Source organism: Balaenoptera physalus (genome assembly GCF_965194825.1).
Source record: "Balaenoptera physalus genome assembly, chromosome: 9".
In the NCBI taxonomy this organism is placed as follows: domain Eukaryota; kingdom Metazoa; phylum Chordata; class Mammalia; order Artiodactyla; family Balaenopteridae; genus Balaenoptera; species Balaenoptera physalus.
The window spans coordinates 40,354,153-40,375,803 of NC_138888.1; the positions used below are offsets into that span (position 1 = coordinate 40,354,153).

General features: G+C 38.8%; 1 protein-coding gene and 1 long non-coding RNA gene across 2 annotated transcripts; one reads left to right on the forward strand and one right to left on the reverse strand.

Annotated features, from left to right (window-relative positions):
* Positions 1–297: 297 nt before the first annotated feature.
* On the reverse strand, positions 298–13,169 carry GJA1 (gap junction protein alpha 1). Its single transcript, XM_082474863.1, has 2 exons — positions 12,986–13,169; positions 298–3,215 (listed from the first exon to the last, which is right to left on the reverse strand). Exon 2 carries the CDS (start codon positions 3,197–3,199, stop codon positions 2,051–2,053), a length of 1,149 nt encoding a protein of 382 aa, XP_082330989.1. The 5' UTR covers positions 3,200–3,215; positions 12,986–13,169; the 3' UTR covers positions 298–2,050.
* Positions 13,170–13,285: 116 nt separating this feature from the next.
* On the forward strand, positions 13,286–20,481 carry LOC309666944. Its single transcript, XR_014267395.1, has 3 exons — positions 13,286–13,397; positions 15,255–18,627; positions 18,664–20,481. It is a non-coding gene; the product is annotated as an uncharacterized lncRNA (long non-coding RNA).
* The last annotated feature ends 1,170 nt before the right edge of the window (positions 20,482–21,651 follow it).

Genomic DNA, 21,651 nt, shown 5'->3' on the forward strand with positions numbered 1-21,651 from the left:
GCTTACTTCTGTCATGTGTGGATCTACTAAATTACTCACTTTAGACTCTATCACACATCTCATTAATTTTATATTCCAAATTCAACACTCTAATACTTTATCTTCTCTGTTGAATAAATATCCAAATATGTTAATCAATGTTGCACTGAATCTAGCTAATAACAAATACTGTCCTTTTAAAGATTCTGGAATCTTGTGAATCTTATTTGCCCATATCCTCATAACCAATGGAAATGTCTTTGATAATTGTGAATTGATGCAATAAAAGTTTTAAAAAATCACACAGGATATAAAGGCTATCTTTATACTAAATTAAAACTTTATTGAATAAAGAACACTCTCCAGAACACATGATCAGATGGACTAGGTCTACATTACATGCAATGAAGCTGAACATGACAGTAGTTTAACATGGAATGTCAAACAAATTAGTATTTCTCATTGTACAAAACTGCTTATGTAGTTGACATGCAAGAAGAAAAGTATGATACTCTGCATTTTCACTAATCATCCGTGATGAATTTTAAAAAGACATTTGAAGAAACTGGTAGATTTCTTTAGGATAGATTTCAAATAAATTAGTTACATGTGTACAATTGTTGAAACTTCTTTCAACCTCTCTTGCATTCCAAATAAAATCTTAGTGCAAACATCAAAGTTGCTGGTTACTCCAAAAGACTGTCAAACTCATAACAGAATACAAGTTCTGAATTAATGTGCATAAGTAGGACAAAACCAAGAATACCAGTTACTGCAAAATTCATTTAGGCACACTTAATAGTCCACTCTAAGCATTTTTTCTAAGTCTGTCACATTAAGTACTAAAGCCTGTTTACAGTACTAAAATTCTATCATTCAAGCATCAATGATTACATTTCAGGAAAAGAAAATCATTCATTTCAGCAATAGCATTACTGCTATATTCTAAAAAAAGAAAAAAGGAAAAAAAAAAAAGAATCATAATTAACAAAACCAGTATCCATAATAGGATACATGGGGAAAAAACATTTTAGGGGGAAAAAAAAATGTGCTTTACTTGCACAGCAGGAATTATATAATGTAAACACCATATTGGCCCACACCACAAAATCCATGAGAAAGGTTCAAATTTGAACACCATGTGTGCATTATTTTCAAATCTGTGTTTGTGAGTTTATACTGCATCTGCTTGTACCAATACATGACAAATAAAACACACTGTTCCACACACATTCACATACAAGTGATTGTTAAATATTGAGCATGGCTTGCTTCCCTGACTTTAACTCAAAAAATGTTAAGTGATATCCCAACTGTTTTTTAAATGTCTACAGAAATCATTAAATGAATGTGAATAGTAGTTGAGGAATGATGCAAAGTGATGGTAATAATAACGTGGATGTAAAAAAGAATGTATGTATAACTGGCTGAGATTTGCAAATGCATGGAAAGTCTTCTTCTGTGGGCCGTGTCTGAACTTTTAACTGATACCAAGAATAAAAAATATAGTAGCACAAGTCCATTGACACCTGGAGGGTCAGGCCTAGAAAGCTTACCTTCAAAGTGCAAATTTTAACAATGGAATGTTTTAGCAGGGACATAAGGACAATCCTTTGTCTTCTTCATGATAAAGAGAAGAAGTAGGATGTTCAGGAAGTATTTTCTCCTGGCCAAAGTTATTTCAGTTTCTTGGTAAAACAAAAAAGTATTTAACTAAAAATATCACCCACCCACTCTTTCACATACACAGAAGTATTCTTAGGGGTGTGTGAGGAAGAAAAAACCCTTAACTATGGATCACCTAATGTAACTTTTATTTAAAATTTAAGTTCTTTGAATCAACTACATTAAATACCAACATGTACCTCCCTCATCCCTTCCCTCTCCACCTGCCTATCCCTAACACCCCCAGTGAACCAGGTATTCTAATGTCTTTGTGTTTTCTAAGCCTCGTGACAAGGCTGTTGAGTACCACCTCCAATGGAAAAAATTGAACACCTAAGGTGCACTTTCTATAGCACCTTTTTCTTCTCCACAATTGAGTGGAATCTTTATGCTCTCAAGACTGGACCTAGATCTCTAGGTCATCAGGCCGAGGTCGGCTGCTGGCACGACTGCTGGCTCTGCTGGAAGGCCGCTGGTCCACAATGGCTAGAGGCTGTAGTTCATGGCCAGCATCGAGCTTTTTAGAATTCTGGGGGTCATCAGGAAAATCAAAAGGCTGTGCGTGGGAGTTAGAGATGGTGCTTCCTGCCTGCCCCATTCGATTTTGTTCTGCACTGTAATTAGCCCAGTTTTGCTCACTTGCTTGTTTGTTGTAATTGCGGCAGGAAGAATTGTTTCTGTCTCCGGTAACCAGCTTGTACCCGGGAGGAGACATGGGTGAGAGGGGAGCGGTTGGGGAGGAGCAGCCATTGAAATAAGCATATTTTGGAGATCCACAGTCTTTGGAGGGGCTCAGTGTGCTGGTGGTAGTGTGGTAAGGATCGCTCTTTCCCTTCACGCGATCCTTAACACCCTTGAAGAAGACATAGAAGAGTTCGATGATGTTCAAGCCAAGAGACACCAAGGACACGACCAGCATGAAGATGATGAAGATGGTTTTCTCTGTGGGACGAGAAAGGAAGCAGTCCACCTGATGCGGGCAGGGATCTCTTTTGCAAGTGTAAACAGCACTCAAACTGAATCCATAGATGTACCACTGGATCAGCAAGAAGGCTACCTCAAAGACAGACTTGAAGAGGATACTGATGATGTAGGTTCGCAGCAAGCCCCCTCGCATTTTCACCTTGCCGTGCTCTTCAATGCCATACTTGAACTTCTTTATTTCAATCTGCTTCAAGTGCATATCCACATTGACACCATCAGTTTGGGCAACTTTGAGTTCCTCCTCTTTCTTGTTCAGTTTCTCTTCCTTTCGCATCACATAGAACACATGAGCCAGGTACAAGAGAGTGGGAACAGACACAAATATGATCTGCAGGACCCAGAAACGCACATGAGAGATTGGGAAAGATTTGTCATAGCAGACGTTTTCACAACCAGGTTGTTGAGTGTTACAGCGAAAGGCAGACTGCTCATCACCCCAGGCTGACTCAACTGCTGTCCCCAGTAGCAGGATTCGGAAAATGAAAAGGACTGACAGCCACACCTTCCCTCCAGCGGTAGAATAGGCTTGAACCTTGTCAAGGAGTTTGCCTAAGGCACTCCAGTCACCCATGTTGCCTGGGCACCACCTGAAAAGAAAAAGACAACTAAATGATCATAGACTACAGATTGTTAGTTTAATATACAGTTTCTTTCAGCCAGCAGTCAAAGTACTGTAAAAGGTCTCCTATCTTTCTAGCACTCTTCAAAAACAAACAAATAAACAAACACAAAAACCACAAGTGCAAACTCTTCCATTTTCCCCTGAAAAGAGCTCTCAAATTTTCTTGAGATACGCTAAATCTTAGAAACAGCAGCGCCCATGTGCAGAGTAAATTGCGATCTTAACCTTGCGAAGATGTATTACTTGCTCAACCACTGTCTTACCACGTGACTTGAGAAGTTGTCTGCGCTAAGTGTCTGCTTATTTTATCCCTCTGAACGGTCCAATTAGAGGACTGTTCTTACCTGATAGGCCTGTGTCTGCATGCACACCCAAGCAAAATGCTGATATGTGGTATGCAAAAAGCATGGGTACCTAAGAATTGAGGTAAGAATGCCGATACCCATGCACACGTATGCAACCTGTTTTCAAACCTCATTCCTATTACATATAGTACTTTATTCCTAATTGTATCCTGAAATGTTTCTCCTTGGTAATTCAAGTGTCATTTGTGCATACTCTACAGTGTAGTCATTTATACTTCTCTGTTTCTTCTTAAGCAGTGACTTATGTGGTTCAGAAGTCTGTCTTCTGCCCAGAGGAAAATACGTTGTACTGAAACACACCATTTTGACACACTGTGTCACTAGATGCAGGAACCTACTTTCAAAAAACAAGACTAAATGCACATCACATTTCAAGTAAGAGTTCAATTGACCTCGATACTAATTATAGCCTGAGAAATAAAAAGACAACTTTAGTGTTATCTCTAGTAAAAATGATTGGTTTTAATCTTTGGATTGCTGTACAAGTAAGTTCCTTTACTGGGCTTTGGGCCCTCAGCCCACGTACTCTATTTAACTTCCTATCAATACCTGGATATCTTAAGCCTAGGACTTCCCCATTATTGGGGATGAGAAATAGCCTCGTCTACAGATATGACAGGAATCCCAAAAGTTATTTAGTTCAATTTATTCTTCTAATGCCAATAGTCCTTTTAACTGATGAAAATTGAGGTCTTAAGTATATAGGAAATATTCAGCTATCCGTAGAGCCAGAAAAAGACTTTCAATCCCAAGACCAAGGCCTCCCAATGCACGACACTGGTCTTAAAATTATAGAAAAGCTGGGTTAACGTTAGAAATGTTTCCGTGCTTTAATATATACAATCTTAGCGGGGGCTGAAATCTGGTAAGAAATGAATAACACTGCACGTGGCAGCCAGAGAGAATATAGTCTAATTTTCAGCAGAGAGTAATTGGAGGGTTCAGAATGGGATGAAGTAGTCAAAGATTATTTAATACTTAAAAACAAGCAAAGCAAAGACTTTTCAGGAGCTTATTGAATTTTAAATAGTATAACTAAAAGTAGGATTATATAGGCTTCTTAGAAATATGTTTGTGTCTGGATATAAAGAATTTTTCACCTGGTATTAAACTATAAGCCATCTTCTCCTTGTGGGAAGTAAATGAGGTCCATGGGAATCTTCTTCCCCACCAAGCAATATTACATTTCTGTCTAATGCCTGTACCTCCTGGCTATAGAGGCCAGAAAAAAATAAATTGGAAACCTGGCCTGGGATTTCCTGGATGGAACAAAGAAGAGATGGCTGATCCATAAACTGAAACTGTAGCAGCTATCTAAATTAGCAGTCTGAGCTGGCCCAGAGACTGGTGCCAAAGAAAGGGGGGTGGGTGACGGGTAAAGGTTGGAGGTGCATGGTAAAGGCTGGAGGTGGGTGGGCAAGTTACAGGAAATAATGCCCCCCTGCCAGTGGTCATAAAAAAGGGAGCTTCCCCTCTAGGAAGGGCCATTTTAGATTGTGAAGCGACAGTGAAATTGATGTATGGAAAGAGCAGTCAAACAAGAACAAAGGCTTGTAGGACTGACAAAGAGAGTTAAATAGCCAGGGAAAAGCTGGAAAAGCTGGAAAAGCTTGAAGAGAGGGAGAAATTTAGCTTTGACGGACAGTTTGATATGAGAGAATGTAAAAGAAAGAAACTACAATTTAGCAGAAGACACTACACTGGGAATGAAGAAGCACAGTCCGTGAGGGTCAAACAAATAGAACAGAATTTTTGAAGCTCTATCAAGAGACAGTTTCGATGTGATGATGTGTAAATTGGTCCCGATTCTGTGTAGAGAATTACAATATTTTGCCAGTGTCATCTGCTTTTGCTCAATACTCCAATTTGGGGGGGGTGGGGGTGGGGGGGACGAATGACAGAAACATTCAAGTATAAAATGATAAACTGCACACATCTCATCACATTCACGCAATGATTGAGCTCAAGAAAAACTTAACATGCTTCAGGTACACTGAGAAGTTGTCATTTTAGTCAGTGTTTCATTATTATTCAAAGTAAAATATGTAGATGCTTGTGGCAATTAATTACTAAGTTTCTTTACACTCTATGGAAAAATAAAACTTGACTTTCATATAATTCTGAGAGTCCACAAAAATACCCTACAGTGCCACAGTATGTGAACTGGGTCACTGGGCAGCTCTCTAGGTAGTAGCCAAGTTGTCTTTTCTTTAAGCAGCCACCCAGTTGTCATTTGCATTAACTGAGTTATACTCTTTCATCTGAATGAGATGAATTATCCAACTGGACACCTAGTATCCTGTAACATGTAGATACCTGTTATTAGCACTATAACAAAAATAGTTAACAACAACAAAAAAAAGATAACAAAAATAGTTATCTTTTTGGTAGTCATTCACTTTGCTGTGAATTAAAAGTTCTATCAACTGGTTGTCCCATTATTTTCATTTTTCCAAGTCCTAGTTGAAAAAGTAATGCCCTTTTATAAGAAGAGGTCATAATTATGTTTATAGAATCCCTGGCATTGATTTACAGACTATATACCCCATTCACATTCACTAGTATGAGAGAGGTATATTCCTTATTTGATATATGATAAAATCATGGCAGTTGAGCATATATCCTGTATATTCATGCCTTCACCTCTAGGTTCCCAGGGTGGAAATTTATATGTAGATTAAGGTCTAGGTTAAGGAGTTGTACAAAGTTCTCATTAGGAGCAAATGCTTGACAGTAGCTGGGCCGTCCTTCTTGTGTCCTCTATGTACCATGTTAGATCACATTTTCCATTGCTCTTCATGGCCCTCTAGACTAGAAGCCAAAAACCAGTCACGCCAGGTGTGACCCGCCCAAGGACCCTCTGGGCCCTTTGCAGCGGTTCCTGAAGGGCATCAGAATCACTTAGCAGCATGTGTTAAAAACATACATTCCTGACAGTCACCAGTTTGAATGAATATCATGGGGTGAGGGTGGGGGGTGGCTGTGAATCATTCTTTTGTTTCTTTTTCTTTTTCTAAACAAATGCACCAGGTGATTCTGAAGTAAGTTTTCAGGCCAAGAGGCAAATGTTTCTTGACATTTTTTGGTGCTCTGTCTCGTCTCTCGTTCAAAATATTTAGGAGTGGGGAAATGTCAGGAGAGCAGAAAGGGATTGAGTGTCTAAAAAGGCCAAGGGGATGTGTGGGCAGGGTTAGTATGAGAAGCAGAGGTCTCTGGGCAACTGGGAACTGAGCTTACACTTTACTGTACAGCCCCCTGTCCCTCCACCTCCATCGGCTGCTCCCCAGGAGCACAGGGACTCAAATGCTTTATTCAAAATGAAAAAAAAACCTTCTATTTTAAGTTACTTTTGACCGTCCCCTTTTCCAGAGCCATATAAACAAATCACTGTGCCAAAGCTACAGTCACGTTGCTGTGTCATTAATGTTCTAATAATTATTAGGAGAATTAGAATATATTTTACTTCCAATTTTAAAGATTTTCCCAAGAAGAGACACTGTAATGAGTTGAGAGTGGGGAATTAAAATAAAATAAAGGTAAATAGGATTGCTTCCTGATAAAAATCCACTTAATGGATTTTTTTTGGGGGGGAGGGGCGGAAGTACTGTGTGTGTTTCTAATATCCTAAACCAAAACATTATAAGCCCCTTGGGACTTCCCTGGCAGTACAGTGGTTAAGACTCCGAGCTTCCACTGCAGGGGGCGCAGGTTCAATCCCTGGTTGGGGAACTAGGAGCCGGCATGCCCTAGGGTGCAGCCAAAAAAAAAAAAAAACTATAAGCCCCAAAACTAAACTGTAAACTCTCCTAATGTTTTTCTTTAATTTTTGTAAGAACCCCTCTCCCTTGCAGTGTCTTTGAGTGGGCTCAGTTGTGACCATTCCTCTATAGTTACAACAGCCAGATGTGCTTTTGGTAATATTCATAGCCACACATAATTAACATAATCCACATACAATCTGTCAGCAAATTCTATAGGCTTTATCTTCCCCTGAAAACAGACTATGAGTCTCACCACCACCCCTGCTCTTAGCCTGATCTCAGCCATCATCAGGTTACATGCCACCTTTCTTCAGGTTATATGACAAGAGCCTAGTTACCCTGCTCGCCAATCTACTCTCCTCAGTCAGTCTTGAAAAACTAACAAGCTGATCTGCCTTGATCAGCTCGGTTCCATGCCCATGGCTTGTTCTGGTATCACCTCATCAGCCAGCACTCTAGGCCTGTCACTTGCTACTCCCCTTGTTCTGTTTTTGTTTTTCAATGGCCCTTAGCTCTACTTGATATATTATGTATTTACTTGTTTACTGTTTGTCTGCCTCCATGACAAGGACTTATCACTATCTGCTTTCCTCAGCTAGAATGTGAGCTCCATTAGGGAGTTTCCTTTGTCCACTGCTGTATCTCCAGTGCTTAAAAGAGTTAAGAGATATTGAATATCTATTGAATGAATTAAAAGCGGCTTGTACACAGAAAGGTACCAGGTTTCACCAGTTTTGTTTGTTTGTTTACTATCTCCTTGGGACTCTCTTAATTATAGTTACATATCCCAAACTTCTGAGGTTTCAAATTAATTAAAAAGAGACTTCCACAGTAAAAAAAAAAAACAAAAAAAGTGGTATTGTCAGCATCTCATATTACACGGACATTTAAATTCTCAAGTGATAATTGCTGTAACAGAGAACTGTCTGAAACAGCATACTTTAAATGATTCCTGAACAGGCAATATGACTGAATTAAGAAAACAGGCTCTTTAACAAAGAATTTCTTAAACAAGGTCTTGAATTTATTACACAAGGGCATAGTGATTTGGGATTCTTGCAGAACTGCACCAGGTATCATAGATATATATGCAGTTTCACTATTATGCTGTTTCACAGGTTAAGATTTTAAAACAACACCACCAAAAAAGAAAACTTGTCCAATTCTGCAGTATTCTAATTCTGACTGGACTACACAATTCAATTGTCGCTGAAAGAGACCCCACAGTGTCTTGCAATAGAAGAAATAACCTGTTAAAACTTGTGTTTATTTCAAGAATGATAAATCTTGGGGTAAGATTGGGGCTCTGAAGGGAAGAGTAACAGCTGATACCAACCCTGGTTAATATAACATCTCTATATAGTTTGAGTGTATGTTAGGCAGTTAAGTGATGTGAATCAGGTACCATAGAAAATGTATATTCCCAGTTCATCAGGTAATATACAACCTTTGTTTCCTTATACCTGGGTAGTTAGCCTAACTCTGTGATGTATCAAACCTATTCCGTGTAAACCTCTGTTCTATTTAAAATTCTGTCTCATGGCTCCCTGATTAGCCTTAGATTCCTTTGTAAAGACTGAAATACTGCTACATTTCTGCAGGTATCTGATGTGTGGCATTGCTTTTTTGAGGGAGGTGGGGTGGGGTACACACTAACAAGCCTTCTTTCCTTGGCCCTCACCCTTTTTCATCACCCAGTCGGCATACATCAGCCTCCACAGAATGATGAGATGAGATGGGAGTCGAGGAGTGAGGGACTCCATCCAAAGAGACAATCCCCTCCGTAGTCCAATAGCTATCACTCAACTCCCCTACTAACGGAAGTTTCTAATGGTCACTTGAGGGGTGCTAGAGGAAAGAGCCTAAGTCAGAAGCTGCAGGCTAAAAGCCATCTTCTTAGATTGTGATCGGATGGACTTTAAAATAACGCTATTTCTATCAGTTTTGGTGCTTCCCCCAAATGTCACCTCCAAATTTACTATTTTTATTGAACAGCCTAGTTATTTTGTCATCATATAAACACACTCTTAGAGCCCTCACAAGTGTATTGATTAAGAACAGTCTATTTTCCTTAGTGAGCATTGAATGAGTAACTCATGCACATGAAGCTCTTAATAAAAGCTCAGTAAAATTTAGCTATTACTCTTTAAATGATTTTTAGATATAGATATAGCCCACTTATTTTCTAACTTTGGCATCCTTTCTTTAGCAAAATAGCAACTAAGAAGTGATTAACGTTTTCCTAATGGTAATCAAAATTAGTTTTCTAGATGCCCCTGTAATGAGTACAATATTGCTATTTTAGCAACTTCAAAGAGATTTATGAGAAGGAGGAATTTACCCTTTATCAATTAATAGGGAGAAAAGACCATGAAGAGGGTCTTTGTGTTGCTATTTGGAGGCATCTCCTCTAAATCATGGAAAAAGTCATATACTATAGAATGTATCTGCCTAGAAAGCTAGGAAAACTTGGATGTGAAGGTTATTGAAAGTTAAGAAATTCTTAAAGAAAAAATTTTACATATATCTCACCCTGATTTGTGTTTTAACTTTGGCAAAAGACAGTATGTACATACATAGCCAAATGGTGAATCTAGACAGGCAAAGTGGAGACAAAGTGGAGAATTTAGGTAGTTACCCGAAGGAGGTTGGGGGGAACTCCCATTGAGGAGAAACTCTGGGGATATTTTTTAAACTTGACTTATCTATACTGAATATTGACATTAGTGGTAAACACTAGATAATTAATAATTAATAACTTGTCTCCCCAGAGCTGAACTAACTAACGTGTGTGAATACGCTCCAACAATCTATTCAGACAATTGAGAATCTTGAAGGGAAGTCAGATCAGAACAGGAAAGGTGGAGTAGAAGGTATTAATCACTGGTGACTTTCCTATCATTCCCTTCCCTCGGTATCATACGTAGAGGCTCTGAGGCTCATACCAAGCTACCCCTCTGGATATCATCAGAGAAATGAAGGAATGCACTGTAATGTGAGGTTTCCATTCTTCTCTATGCAGGAATTGGAAACATGTAAGTAACAAAACAACTCTCAGTATCTGAAAACACACCCTTTCAGACGCTTGCTTGGAACCGTGTTTCCCAGGGTCAGCAATGTAAGAATTACACTGTAAAGGGCCAGGAATTGAGTGGATGGGGCGGCAGTGATAAATTATAAAAGGTAGTAGAAAAATGTGGAACATATTTAAACAGTGAAGAGAGTAGGATTAAAGCATTACCACTGCATTTTCCAGGCAAAGGACAGGTGATAACGATACTGACTTTGGAAACTACAAAGCACCAGACAGACACACTGCTAGGACAGAATAACCTTCTGGCAATCTGGCCTACATAGAAGAATTACCCTTTCTCCTGAAGGGTTTTCTACCTGGCTTTTTTTCATTCTTTGAGACAGAGTTAATTTAATGAGGTCACTGCATTACTGCAAGATTTTATTCTTGGCAATCCTTGTATAAGTTAGGCTTTTAAAAAAATTTTCATAATCTACTCTTCAAACTGCCTGAGGCATTTTAGACTGAGTTCAAGTGTGCCCAATTATCAGAGCGTGAGATTAAGCATCTTTTCATTACCAGCTTGGTTTGGGAAGCAGAAGAAATTAAACCCACCTCCAAATAAAGCCACGTCTATTTTTCCAACAGTTTATAGCTCTCCTCTTCCCACCCCCACTTTGTACTCCTGGAGAGAAACACAGGCACGCCCTAGGGTGAGGATGAGGTTGGTCAAGGAGAGCTTTTGATAAGCTTTATCAGAGATGCTCTGTAAACATCTGGATGGCCAGCCAAGAGGATAGGGTGGGCGAGCCGCTGCTGGGAACTCAAGATTTGAGTTTCCGAATTCTGTACTGATCTGCCTCTGGACACGTCATTAGCTCTTTACTCATTTCATTATGGGGCTTCCTCTGCTCTCCCCACCCCATCCTTATTCTTGGGAAGTTTTGAGAACTTAGAAGAGTTACAAGTGCCATTTAGGCACGGTAATTCCCAAGGTACTCAGATTTCTTTATGGTTGATACAGTAGGATTCAACAAGTTCAAAAAAAAAAGGACACTGCGGGTGCGGGTTTTGGAAGGGAAATTAGATTGACACATTTAATTCAATTAATCACTTGCTCTTCTTTTACCATTTGGCCACAGTCCATCTCCCCCCCACCTCTCTCCCCCTCCCCCTTCCTTTCCAGTGGCGGAACTCGGACCTGCGCTGGGTTTGACTGTGAGGATTTGAGGGAAACTTCTCAGCAAACGTTCCCAAAGCGCGGAGGCTCGGCAGTGCAGGAGCCCCGGGCGAGCCGGGCAGATGATAAGATGGCAGGAGGCGGCCCGAGCCCTCCCGGCCCCAGGCCCCCGTCCTCGTTCCGCAAAGCTTTCATTTTTATTTGCTTTTCAGCATTCTCTGGTGCAAATACTTCAAACTGCAGGGTCACACCAAGAATTTAAACTAATTAGTCTGTGGAGTTAGAACAGACAAAATCCCTACCGGACACGAAAACGCACGGTTGCATTTCTGGCTAACAGAATGTGTGTTACCCATAAGAACATGTAAGAAATTGAGTCCTTTTAAATAACAAATCAGTGTTATCTTTGCCTACTGGCAGCACCGCACCCTGCGGCTCAAACTCAAAAAAGTTGCCCAAGAGCTCTGAAGTCTGCTACAGGTTCCGACAAGCGGAAGGCTGCGGGGGCGTGGGGCTGGGGGGAGGTAGCTCCCTCTAAGGCTCCGATTTAAGAAATTTCGTTTCCTATTCTTTCTAGGAGCCCCTGTCTTCGGAGACCGTTTTGGAAATGCACCCTGGCATATACTCTCTTCTAAACGTCCGTTCTCTCTCTGTTAATGCTTTGTTAAGTAACCACCACCCATTCAAGGGATTTCACCTCCTGAACTGCCAGCGTGGTCGACTCAGTGGTGGCTCTCCTGAGGTTCTCAAGATTTTTGCATAGTGGTTGCTAATACAAAGTAACCCTTTACTGTTGCTTTAAGAACCTCAATATTACAGCTCTGATTTTTATACCTTTTTGTTTACCGGGTAAAATTCTAGGAAGGGACCACGTGGAAGTCAAGCAGCAAGGTCTTAACAAAGCACTTTGTTAAGAAGTTTGCTTTGCAAGGCTATAGAACATCAATCAAGATTTCCATATGAAAAAGTACAAAGAGTAGAATTCTATAGCAAGCACACTAAGCAAATTTGCACTTTGATTTTTCTGCTGTTGTCATTCAAACCCCCAAACTAGGCCCCCTAACCCCGCCCCCCTCAAAGTTACAAAGCACCTAGACTATTACTGATTACCCAAAAAAGTAAAATTATCCTCTAAAATGGAGAACCAAATATCCAGTAACTTTATTCTAATATTCTAATCCTAATCAGAAAGATCTGAATCTTATTTACCTGTTGCATTATTAAAAGAAAACTTTTTAACAGTCAAAAAGTAAATACCGTAAGTTCAATTTTAAGTTTAAAACTATAGACACTTTCAAGTTCATCATTCCCTTTACAATATCATATGAAAGCTACATTTAACAAATTTTAAAACTTTAGAAAAGTTTTTCTTGTAGAAAAAGAAAGGAATAGGTAAAGGTCTTTTAAAAAACTTACTCTTTTTCTTGAAAGAAGTGAAGTAGGCACGCCAAGTGATTGAACTCCTCAGAGGATGAAGTCAAATGCAAAAGCAAGTCCAGGCCCTCAGACCTGTCTATTTAAAGTTTAAAAGTCTTCAGCTATTTGGTACTTTCCTCGCTCCTTCCCCCTAATGAACGAAAAGTGCTGATACCTCATAAAAGCTTTTTTCTTACTTGGAGCACAGAGCTTTTAAAAGTTTCAAGCCACTGACTCAACAAGGAGGAGGGCCTAGAAGAAAGGGGCGGGGAAGAGGAAAGGCGGGCAGGAGAGTGGAGAGGAAGCCGGCGAATGTGGACGGGTGAGGGAGAAGAGGCAAAGAGGAGTAGCCAGCCCGGATAAAGCTGTGCTCTAAATCTGCTGACGAGAGAAATGAAATAGCATTAGAGACGTGAGTTCCACTACTTGTAGTTGCTCCTTACAACAACAATTATGGGTTTTAGTTAGTGCTTTTTTCACCAAAAGTCCAGGGATGATAAAAAGCAGTGTATTTTAGAATATTACTACCTTTTCTAAACTTTTACTTACTGTAATATTACAGTAAATTAATGTGGTGGAAAAGAGTATAGCCAAGGCATACTTGTTTCCTGTTGGCCAAGGTGTGTGAAGTTAAAGGTGAAGTTAAAGGTGGGTGTGAGTGAGTTATCTGAGCTAATTCCTCTCCTCTTAGTTTAAGTAGGGACAGTGAACAAAGGAAATGGAGATGGGAGAGAGAAATTTCAAAAATGAACATTTTATGGTGGTATGCCCATCCCAAATCCACCTTCCATCCCCTTGACTGCTTTGAATTTTATTCTTTACTGCAGTTTAGCAAAAACAATGTAGTTTCATATAACAATAGTGACAGCTGTATATTATACATTTTGACTGTGAAAATCTTGATATCTGACCTCTGCCAGATCTCCAGGGAACTGAACATTTATATCTCAGCCCCATTCATGCCAACTCACTAAAAATGAAATCTCTTTTGTAGTGAAATGTCAAGATATTTTTATGAAATACTCATATGTTAAGTTGGCATTAGGTGGGTCCCGAAACTATCAACCTTCCTTGAGACCATCTCCCTCTCTAAAACCCACTGGATAGTTTTCTGCCTGATGAGAGCAGAGGTCTGCATATAATTTTTATGTGCTTTTACACCACTTCCATGGTCCTCCCTCTTCAACCCTCTGCATTAGGGTTTATAATAGCCTGAGTCATGTGGCCTCAATCTTAGAGTGGGTAGATCCTTTGAGGACACTCCAGATGCCATACTAGAGGGCTGTGGTAGGACAATTCCCATAAACTGGCTTCAGTGATTCTCCTGAGGTTGGGCAGGGAAATCTCTTGGCCATTATTCTCTGGAAACAAAGCAAACTCATCCAGCCTTAATACTCTTTACTCTTCTCAGTAGTACAGATATCAGAAAAGAAGAGGATGGCAAATGTTTTCTGATAGATACCTCTCCCTAAATTTCATTTCATTGAAATGGTTAATAAAGCACCTTTTGAAATGTTGTAGTGTTAAGACACAGTTTTGCTCTCTTATGTGCTGGCTATGCTATTTCTAAGGGTGCATTTTTCTTTATGTTAAAGAAGGGGAAAAAAACCAGAAATTATAATCTGACTTTCAAGTCTTCAAGCTCAGCAATCCATAAATATTGTTTTGGTCTTGTATTTATATTGTCCTTTCCTTCAAATGAGTTTATTGTTTTGTCCTAACTAAAAATTACTTCCCATGATTCAGAACACATTCACGAAAATGTAATTTATTCTTTTTATTTTAAGAAAATCTGCTTTCCCTCCCCCTTAAAAAAAAAAGTCTATGCTTCATTAAATTTACGTAAATATTTGGTTTACTTTTGTAAAAGGATTTATCAAGTACAATTATTACTGAAATCATCCATTTTATTTTTTAAAATTTCCTAAAATGCTAATTCAGAATTAGTTACATGAAAGAAAAGTTGCAATTGGCTATTCTATAACAGGGTTTTTTTTTTTAATGAAAAATTGTGTTTATTTCCAATTCTGTTTTGTTAGGTGTATAAAATGAAATTGTTATTTAAGTATTCTGGAACCTTTTCTTTTTAGTCTATTGCTTATGTGACCAACTGGAAAGAGAAAGAAAGAACTTCTTTATACCAAAATAAGTTACTCATGGAAATTGCTTAAACCATTTTCTAAGCCAAAGAGATTAGTCATAGCATTAGCCAGCAATTAAATAATAAGTTCTCCTAACATGGACTGTACTATATCTTTTATTTCTAAAGTGACTTCCACAAAGTCTTTCATAAAAGATGAAGACATTCTATGTGATCTTCTCTTCCTTTGGAATAATGCCACCAAGATTTGATCCTATGAGTAAGAGTGCTCAAGAAGAGCTGGGCCACTGAATGGCTTCCTTGTTGGCACATTGACAACAGTTACCTTTCATGGACCCCTCGAAGCTTCTCCAAATGTCTAGCAGCAACTCCTATTATACTTCATACTGTAGCAGTGCTGGTGAGTTGTATTTTGACCAATAATATACAATTTTTTAAAGCATCCCATTTATCTGACCTTAGAAGCTTATCTCCATTGGAATCTTTTGCAAAAATTGTGGGATAGGTTTTTTTAAATGTTTTTCTCATATTCTCAAAAATGCCAATGCCATTTCATTAATATAAACACTGACTTTTCAGAACTGTGTATTCTCTGACTGCCAGGCCCTGTCTATGCAGAAGAAATGGATGCGGCCTGATGTGCTAGGCAACACTGCTCTTTGAGAGATGAGGGACAGTCCCTTAGAGTTCTGTCCTCTGCAGAATTTCTTTAGGTGCCACCATGAGCCAGGCCTTGGACTCCGTTTTATCCATGTTGCTTTGTGTATTGAGAAACACACATTATTGGCACAGTGAAGAGTAGACTATTTTTCAGAATCGTGCGAAGTATTTCTTAATATGAAAACCAACTGCATTTTTTGATTTTTACCTTTGTTTCAAAATAGCAATTTTTGAAATTTTAAGAGATGAATGGATTAATTTTTAAGGATTTTGAGTGCTTATCTCACACAGAATCTGATGGATTACTCCCACTTCAATGCGTAGCATGGATGTTAAAAAATAATTGATGGATAAAGATTGAAGATTAGTAAGGAGAATATTGTAATGGTAGAGGAGTGAGTTAGTTATAAGAACCTGAACTAGGGTACTAGGAGTAAGAAAGGACAAGAAGGTAGATTTACCAGAACTTGATGACAGATTGAATGGGGAGGACAAGAGAGGAGTGCGGAAACTGATTTTGGAGTTTTGATTGGGAAAATGTTACTAACACACACACAAAAAGGAAGTCCGGAGGAGGAACTGATTTGCTGAAAGATATTTAATGATTTCAACCTTGGAAAATTTGGTATGAAGAACTGAAACATCTTGGTGAAGATATCTGGCTGGCAGTTTCAAACATGGGCTGTGGAGTTCAGTTTAAAATTGCTATAAGATTTGGGGTTTTACTCATAGAATTGCTATTTGAAACCACAGGTACAGGTAATATAACTGAGATAGTATGTAGGTAGTGTGCCAAAAAGACAGCACTCACACAGCCTCAGTGGATTTCCTTATTTAATACAGGCAAAGAAAAAGAATGAAGAAAGAGGCAAGGTAGAATCAGGTAAAGGAAAGTGGGTTTATTTGTAAGGAAAATATCACCCTGGTACTTGGGGGAGTCTTAACTTTGGAAAAAAGGGCAGTTACTCCTTTCAAACGAGTGAATGAAGACCATAAAGGAAAAAATATGCTTTAAAGTAGAGAGTATGTGCTTTAGAAAGCTAGGGTTTAAAAGTAACTTCTCAAATAAAGATGAGGTTATCAGCTGACTCTCAGATTAGAACAAGTTGATCAGAGTTGAAATTTGCAATACCTCTGTGGGAATCCAAAGGCAGCTGTAGAAGAATAAAAGGATTATCAAAGACTGGGAGGGTCTAGGATGATTTTGTATTGGATTAAGATGGCATTGCCTTATGGATTTCCTTTCATTAACATCAGAATAATTCTAACCAGGTACCAAATTTCCATTTTATCTAATGTTTATTGGACTGTAAGGAAGGAGAAAAAGTTAATTTGCAACCCCAAAAGTATGCAAATTCAGAAATACTCTACCCAAACTGGTAAAACCAGCCAGGAAATGGGTTCTTAAAGTGACTGTTGATCAATCATATTTCCTTTGGAATAGTGTAGATTTCCCAACATATTACCCACTTGTGCTAGAATCCTTTTTCAATAGATATATTTCTGGGGTCTGACAATTTACTTTGGAACTCTATAGAGTATTCACTTAACTGAAACTTGCTTGCCATTTATTATCATTCTGTCATCCTTGAGAGGGGTTTGAGGATAAAAGGTTGTCTCAACCTGGGTAAAATCTGAACTTATTCTCTGGCCTACACCTATTTCCAAGTGAATTTTTCTGTGAGGCTACACACACAAAGTATTTGTCAAGGGAAGAATTTTTTGTTTTGTTTTGTTTAATGGGAGACTCCCAGCCAGTAGATAAATATGTCTTTGGCTCCACCTTCTGTACAGAGTGAAAATCAGCATCAGAAGAAGTAACTGGTAAACCATTTATTTAATACTTTAAATATTTTCACCTTTTTTATTAAGCATGGTTAATTTTTTGGATCATTTGTGAATGTTTACATTAATTCATTTAGCAAATATTTATGTCTCAGGAACTATGCTAGTGAGGGTTTGTTAGTTATGCAGGAAAGTAGTTACTGATATAAAAACAAGGTCCAATCTGTTGGAAGTTTTAGGTGACTTTTTAAATTCTTGGAGATTCATGTTGTTACCTACAACAAAACGCTAGAGGCCAAGGTCAGCTCAATATAAAGTCAGAATATTATCACCCAGTGAAGTACACCTTAAGGACATGCAAAGCTCTTTCAGACCGAAACCATCAACCTACTCATTCCCTGTAGAGGCTAGGTTTTCCATCATTAAGTTCCACCTTTGGATTAAGACACTTGAGTTTTTAAGAAGGTGAAAATGGAGATGAAAGTATATTCTTGGAAAGGGTAAAAGAAAAATTAACAAAAATTAGTTTATCATTGTGTCTTAACAAAGACAGTTTGAAAAGACTGAGGATATAAATTCTTACGGGAATGAGCAGAAATGAATCAAGGGGCCTGTGAACTCACCTAAATTTGATAGAACTGACCTTTAGTTCTTTTTGGCACCTATTAGTGCACATCACAAAAGACTGAGGTATATTAAAGCTACTCCCTCATGACACCAGTACCGGCTCAAAATAAAACAAGCCTTAGACCAAGTTTGGCTTCACGTTTAGATACTTATTTAATAAACACCTATTAGTAAGCAGACTCTAAACATTTCATACAACTTGCTTTGTATTCTCTAGAAAGTCCCAACTCTCTGTTCTTTTTAGGTGCTGAGACTACCACCTTGCATGAAAAGTTCTTTTTTTTTTAAATACATTTATTTATTTATTTATTTTTGGCTGCATTGGGTCTTCGTTGCTGCGTGTGGGCTTTCTCTGGTTGTGGCGAGTGGGGGCTACTTGTTGCAGTGCGCGGGCTTCTCATTGTGGTGGCTTCTCTTGTTGCAGAGCACGGGCTCTAGGCGCCCGGTCTTCAGTAGTTGTGGCACGTGGGCTCAGTAGTTGTGGCTCGCGGGCTCTAGAGAGCAGGCTCAGTAGTTGTGGTTCACAGGCTTAGTTGCTCCGTGGCATGTGGGATTTTCCCAGACCAGGGATCGAACCCGTGTCCCCTGCATTGGCAGGCGGATTCTTAACCACTGCACTACCAGGGAAGCCCGAAAAGTTCTTTTAAAGCAGAAGTGACAATATTCCAGAAACAGCACCTGATCGTAATAGAAAGACTCAGCCACCGGATATCCTCCCAACCAATGACTGGATACATGACCATTTGGGGGTCAAGTAAATAGTTTCTTAAATTCTGTTCACACAAAGATCTCTAGATTATAGCCAATCTACGTAAATTGAATACCACTCATTTCACCAAGGAGAGCCTGTTTCTACCGTTCATTATGCTAATTAACAAATCACTAATTTCATCGGTAAAAATCCATATCTGACATTCAGGATGCTAATTAGCAAATATCTGGTGTGTTTCAAAGACACGAATACGGACGCACTTGTAGCCCTCTCTGAGGTGGCCTTTTTGATGTATGTTTGCCACCCATGCCAAGCCATGAATTCTTGATTAAGTACCCATACTCTACATGTAACTAACTCTGTATGCAACCAACCAACACACACGTTTATAGTACTGCATCTTTGCTGAAGTTTTTAAAAGTAAATTACAGACATCATAAAACAGGGAAACTGTGTATTGCTTATATAGTGCAACTTAGTACACTGGAAAATGGAATTAGCTCCTGGCTTCCTGGTGTTAAGAGATGGAAGCAAAAGCCATGAGTTGAAAGGAGATACCAGAAGAATTGGAGCATCTTAAGAACATATAGGGATATTTTAACAGTTTTACATTTGAGTGGCCCCATCTCAAGACGTTATATATCTACCCCTAAAAATAGCATGGCTATTTTCAATGCTTTTTGTTTGAAGTTAATATGTGTTCTTAATGCTTCACAATGCTTTCTAAATATTTGCTTCATAAGTAACTTGAATCCTACATCATGTGAAGTTCAGATTGATTCATATTCAGTGGGCTTTCCTTTATGTTTCATGCTGACCCTCTTCAGCCCACCCCTGCACCCCTGTCATTTTCCTGGCCTTGGGCCACTCATGTTGAAATACCGATAGGAGGTTGTTATCACCTAACTTCTGATCTTGCAAGCATCAGCAACAGTTGGTGTTCAGTATTCTCCTGGCAATCCTGTTTTATAAAATTTCCAGTCAAAACAGCAAACTTGATGTGTTTGGAAGATTCAGGTGACTTTTTAAATCTATTGGATGGGATTCATTCCAATAACTGATTTCCCCTCAATAATTTTAGTAGTTCTTTTATTTTCATTCCTGAATAAAGTATGAATGGATTTTAAATATTAAAGTTCAAAATATTAACATGTGGAAAGTGAAAGAAATCAAGCTTTGATTATTATAGATAATAGATAATAGAAGTTTTTCTTCGTTTTTGTTTTAAATTCCAAAGCATTAATAGAGGCAATGGATATAGCTCAGTGATATGATTGTCCTTTTATGGATTTCTATATAAAGAGTTTCAGTAACTTTCTTGGCTTTTTATGAAACAGTTTATCCATTGGGGGAAAAGACTACAGGTTTGTGAATCAGACTTTTCGATTACACTCATCCATAAAAAGATAGCATATTGTGTGTTTAGACTAAATTCTAAAATATAGCCAGCTTTAACAGAAATTTGTAATTAATTGACCACTAAACCAGATAGGACATAGAATCAATCTTATTTTAGACCTTAATTAGGCAATGAAAACTGCAATTTTGGATTCAGATTCAAGAAACATTTATGGAAACCCTATTATTTCTTTAATATTTTTGTGGTTTTACGTACAGGCAATTCTAATAAGTCAGATTCATTTGGAGGGGCTTCCGATATCCTTAAAAATGACGACATGGGACTTCCCTGGTGGCGCAGTGGTTGGGAGTCGGCCTGCCAATGCAGGGGACACGGGTTCGAGCCCTGGTCTGGGACGATCCCACATGCCACAGAGCAACTAAGCCCGTGAGCCACAGCTACTGAGCCTGCCCTCTAGAGCCCGAGAGCCACAACTACTGAAGCGTGCGCCTAGAGCCCGTGCTCCGCAACAAAAAGGAGTGCACCGCAGTGCACCGCAGCGAAGAGTAGCTCCCGCTCTCCGCAACTGGAGAAAGCCCGCGGGCAGCAACGAGGACCCAACGCAGCAATCAATCAATCAATCAATCAATCAATAAAAATAAATAAATGTATTAAAAAAAAAGAAGACATGCCAAAGCCATATTATAAAATGCTTGATATACTTTGAAATTTAAATTAACTAATTAATAACTTTAATATAAGCCCCCATAAAGATGTATAGCTTTGCTATTCATATCATAAATTACAGGATCTACTAAAACAGTATACAGTTGCTTAATAGTTTATCATAAGGTAGGGTGAGCTGGTAATGTTTAAAGATGTTTGATGAACATGCTCTTCAAAATGTCAGTTTATCTCCTAGCTATATGTATAATCTTATTTGGAAGTGATGTAAAAACTTCACATTGGGGGCCCTTCCTGAATAGGAGGCCCAGGCCAAATGGTCCTTCTGATAATGGCCTTTTTGTCCAGCCCCTGCTCTGTCCCCAGCCTCTGAGTGAAAGATTCTGCATTCCAGGCTGGAAGTTAGAACTCCTCTTTTGCCACTGACTTGCTAGTTAATTTTGCTTTGGTTAATTCCCTCTGCCTCTCTTTTGTTTCATACGAACTTTTTGATGTATAACATACTTAAAGAAGAGGGAACACATCCTGAATGTAAAGTTTGGAGTACTTTTGCAAATCAGATACACCTGTTTAACCAGCAGTCATATCAAGAAGTGGAAATTACATCAGTAGCATCCCTGTAGCTTTCCTTGAAGGCCCTTCCTCTCATTAATACTTCCTCCATAAGCATAATCACTATTAATTCTTTCCTATTTTTCCCTTTCTCTTTAATAATTAAGTTGAATCTTAAAGAATGTACTATTTTGTGTGTCTGGCTT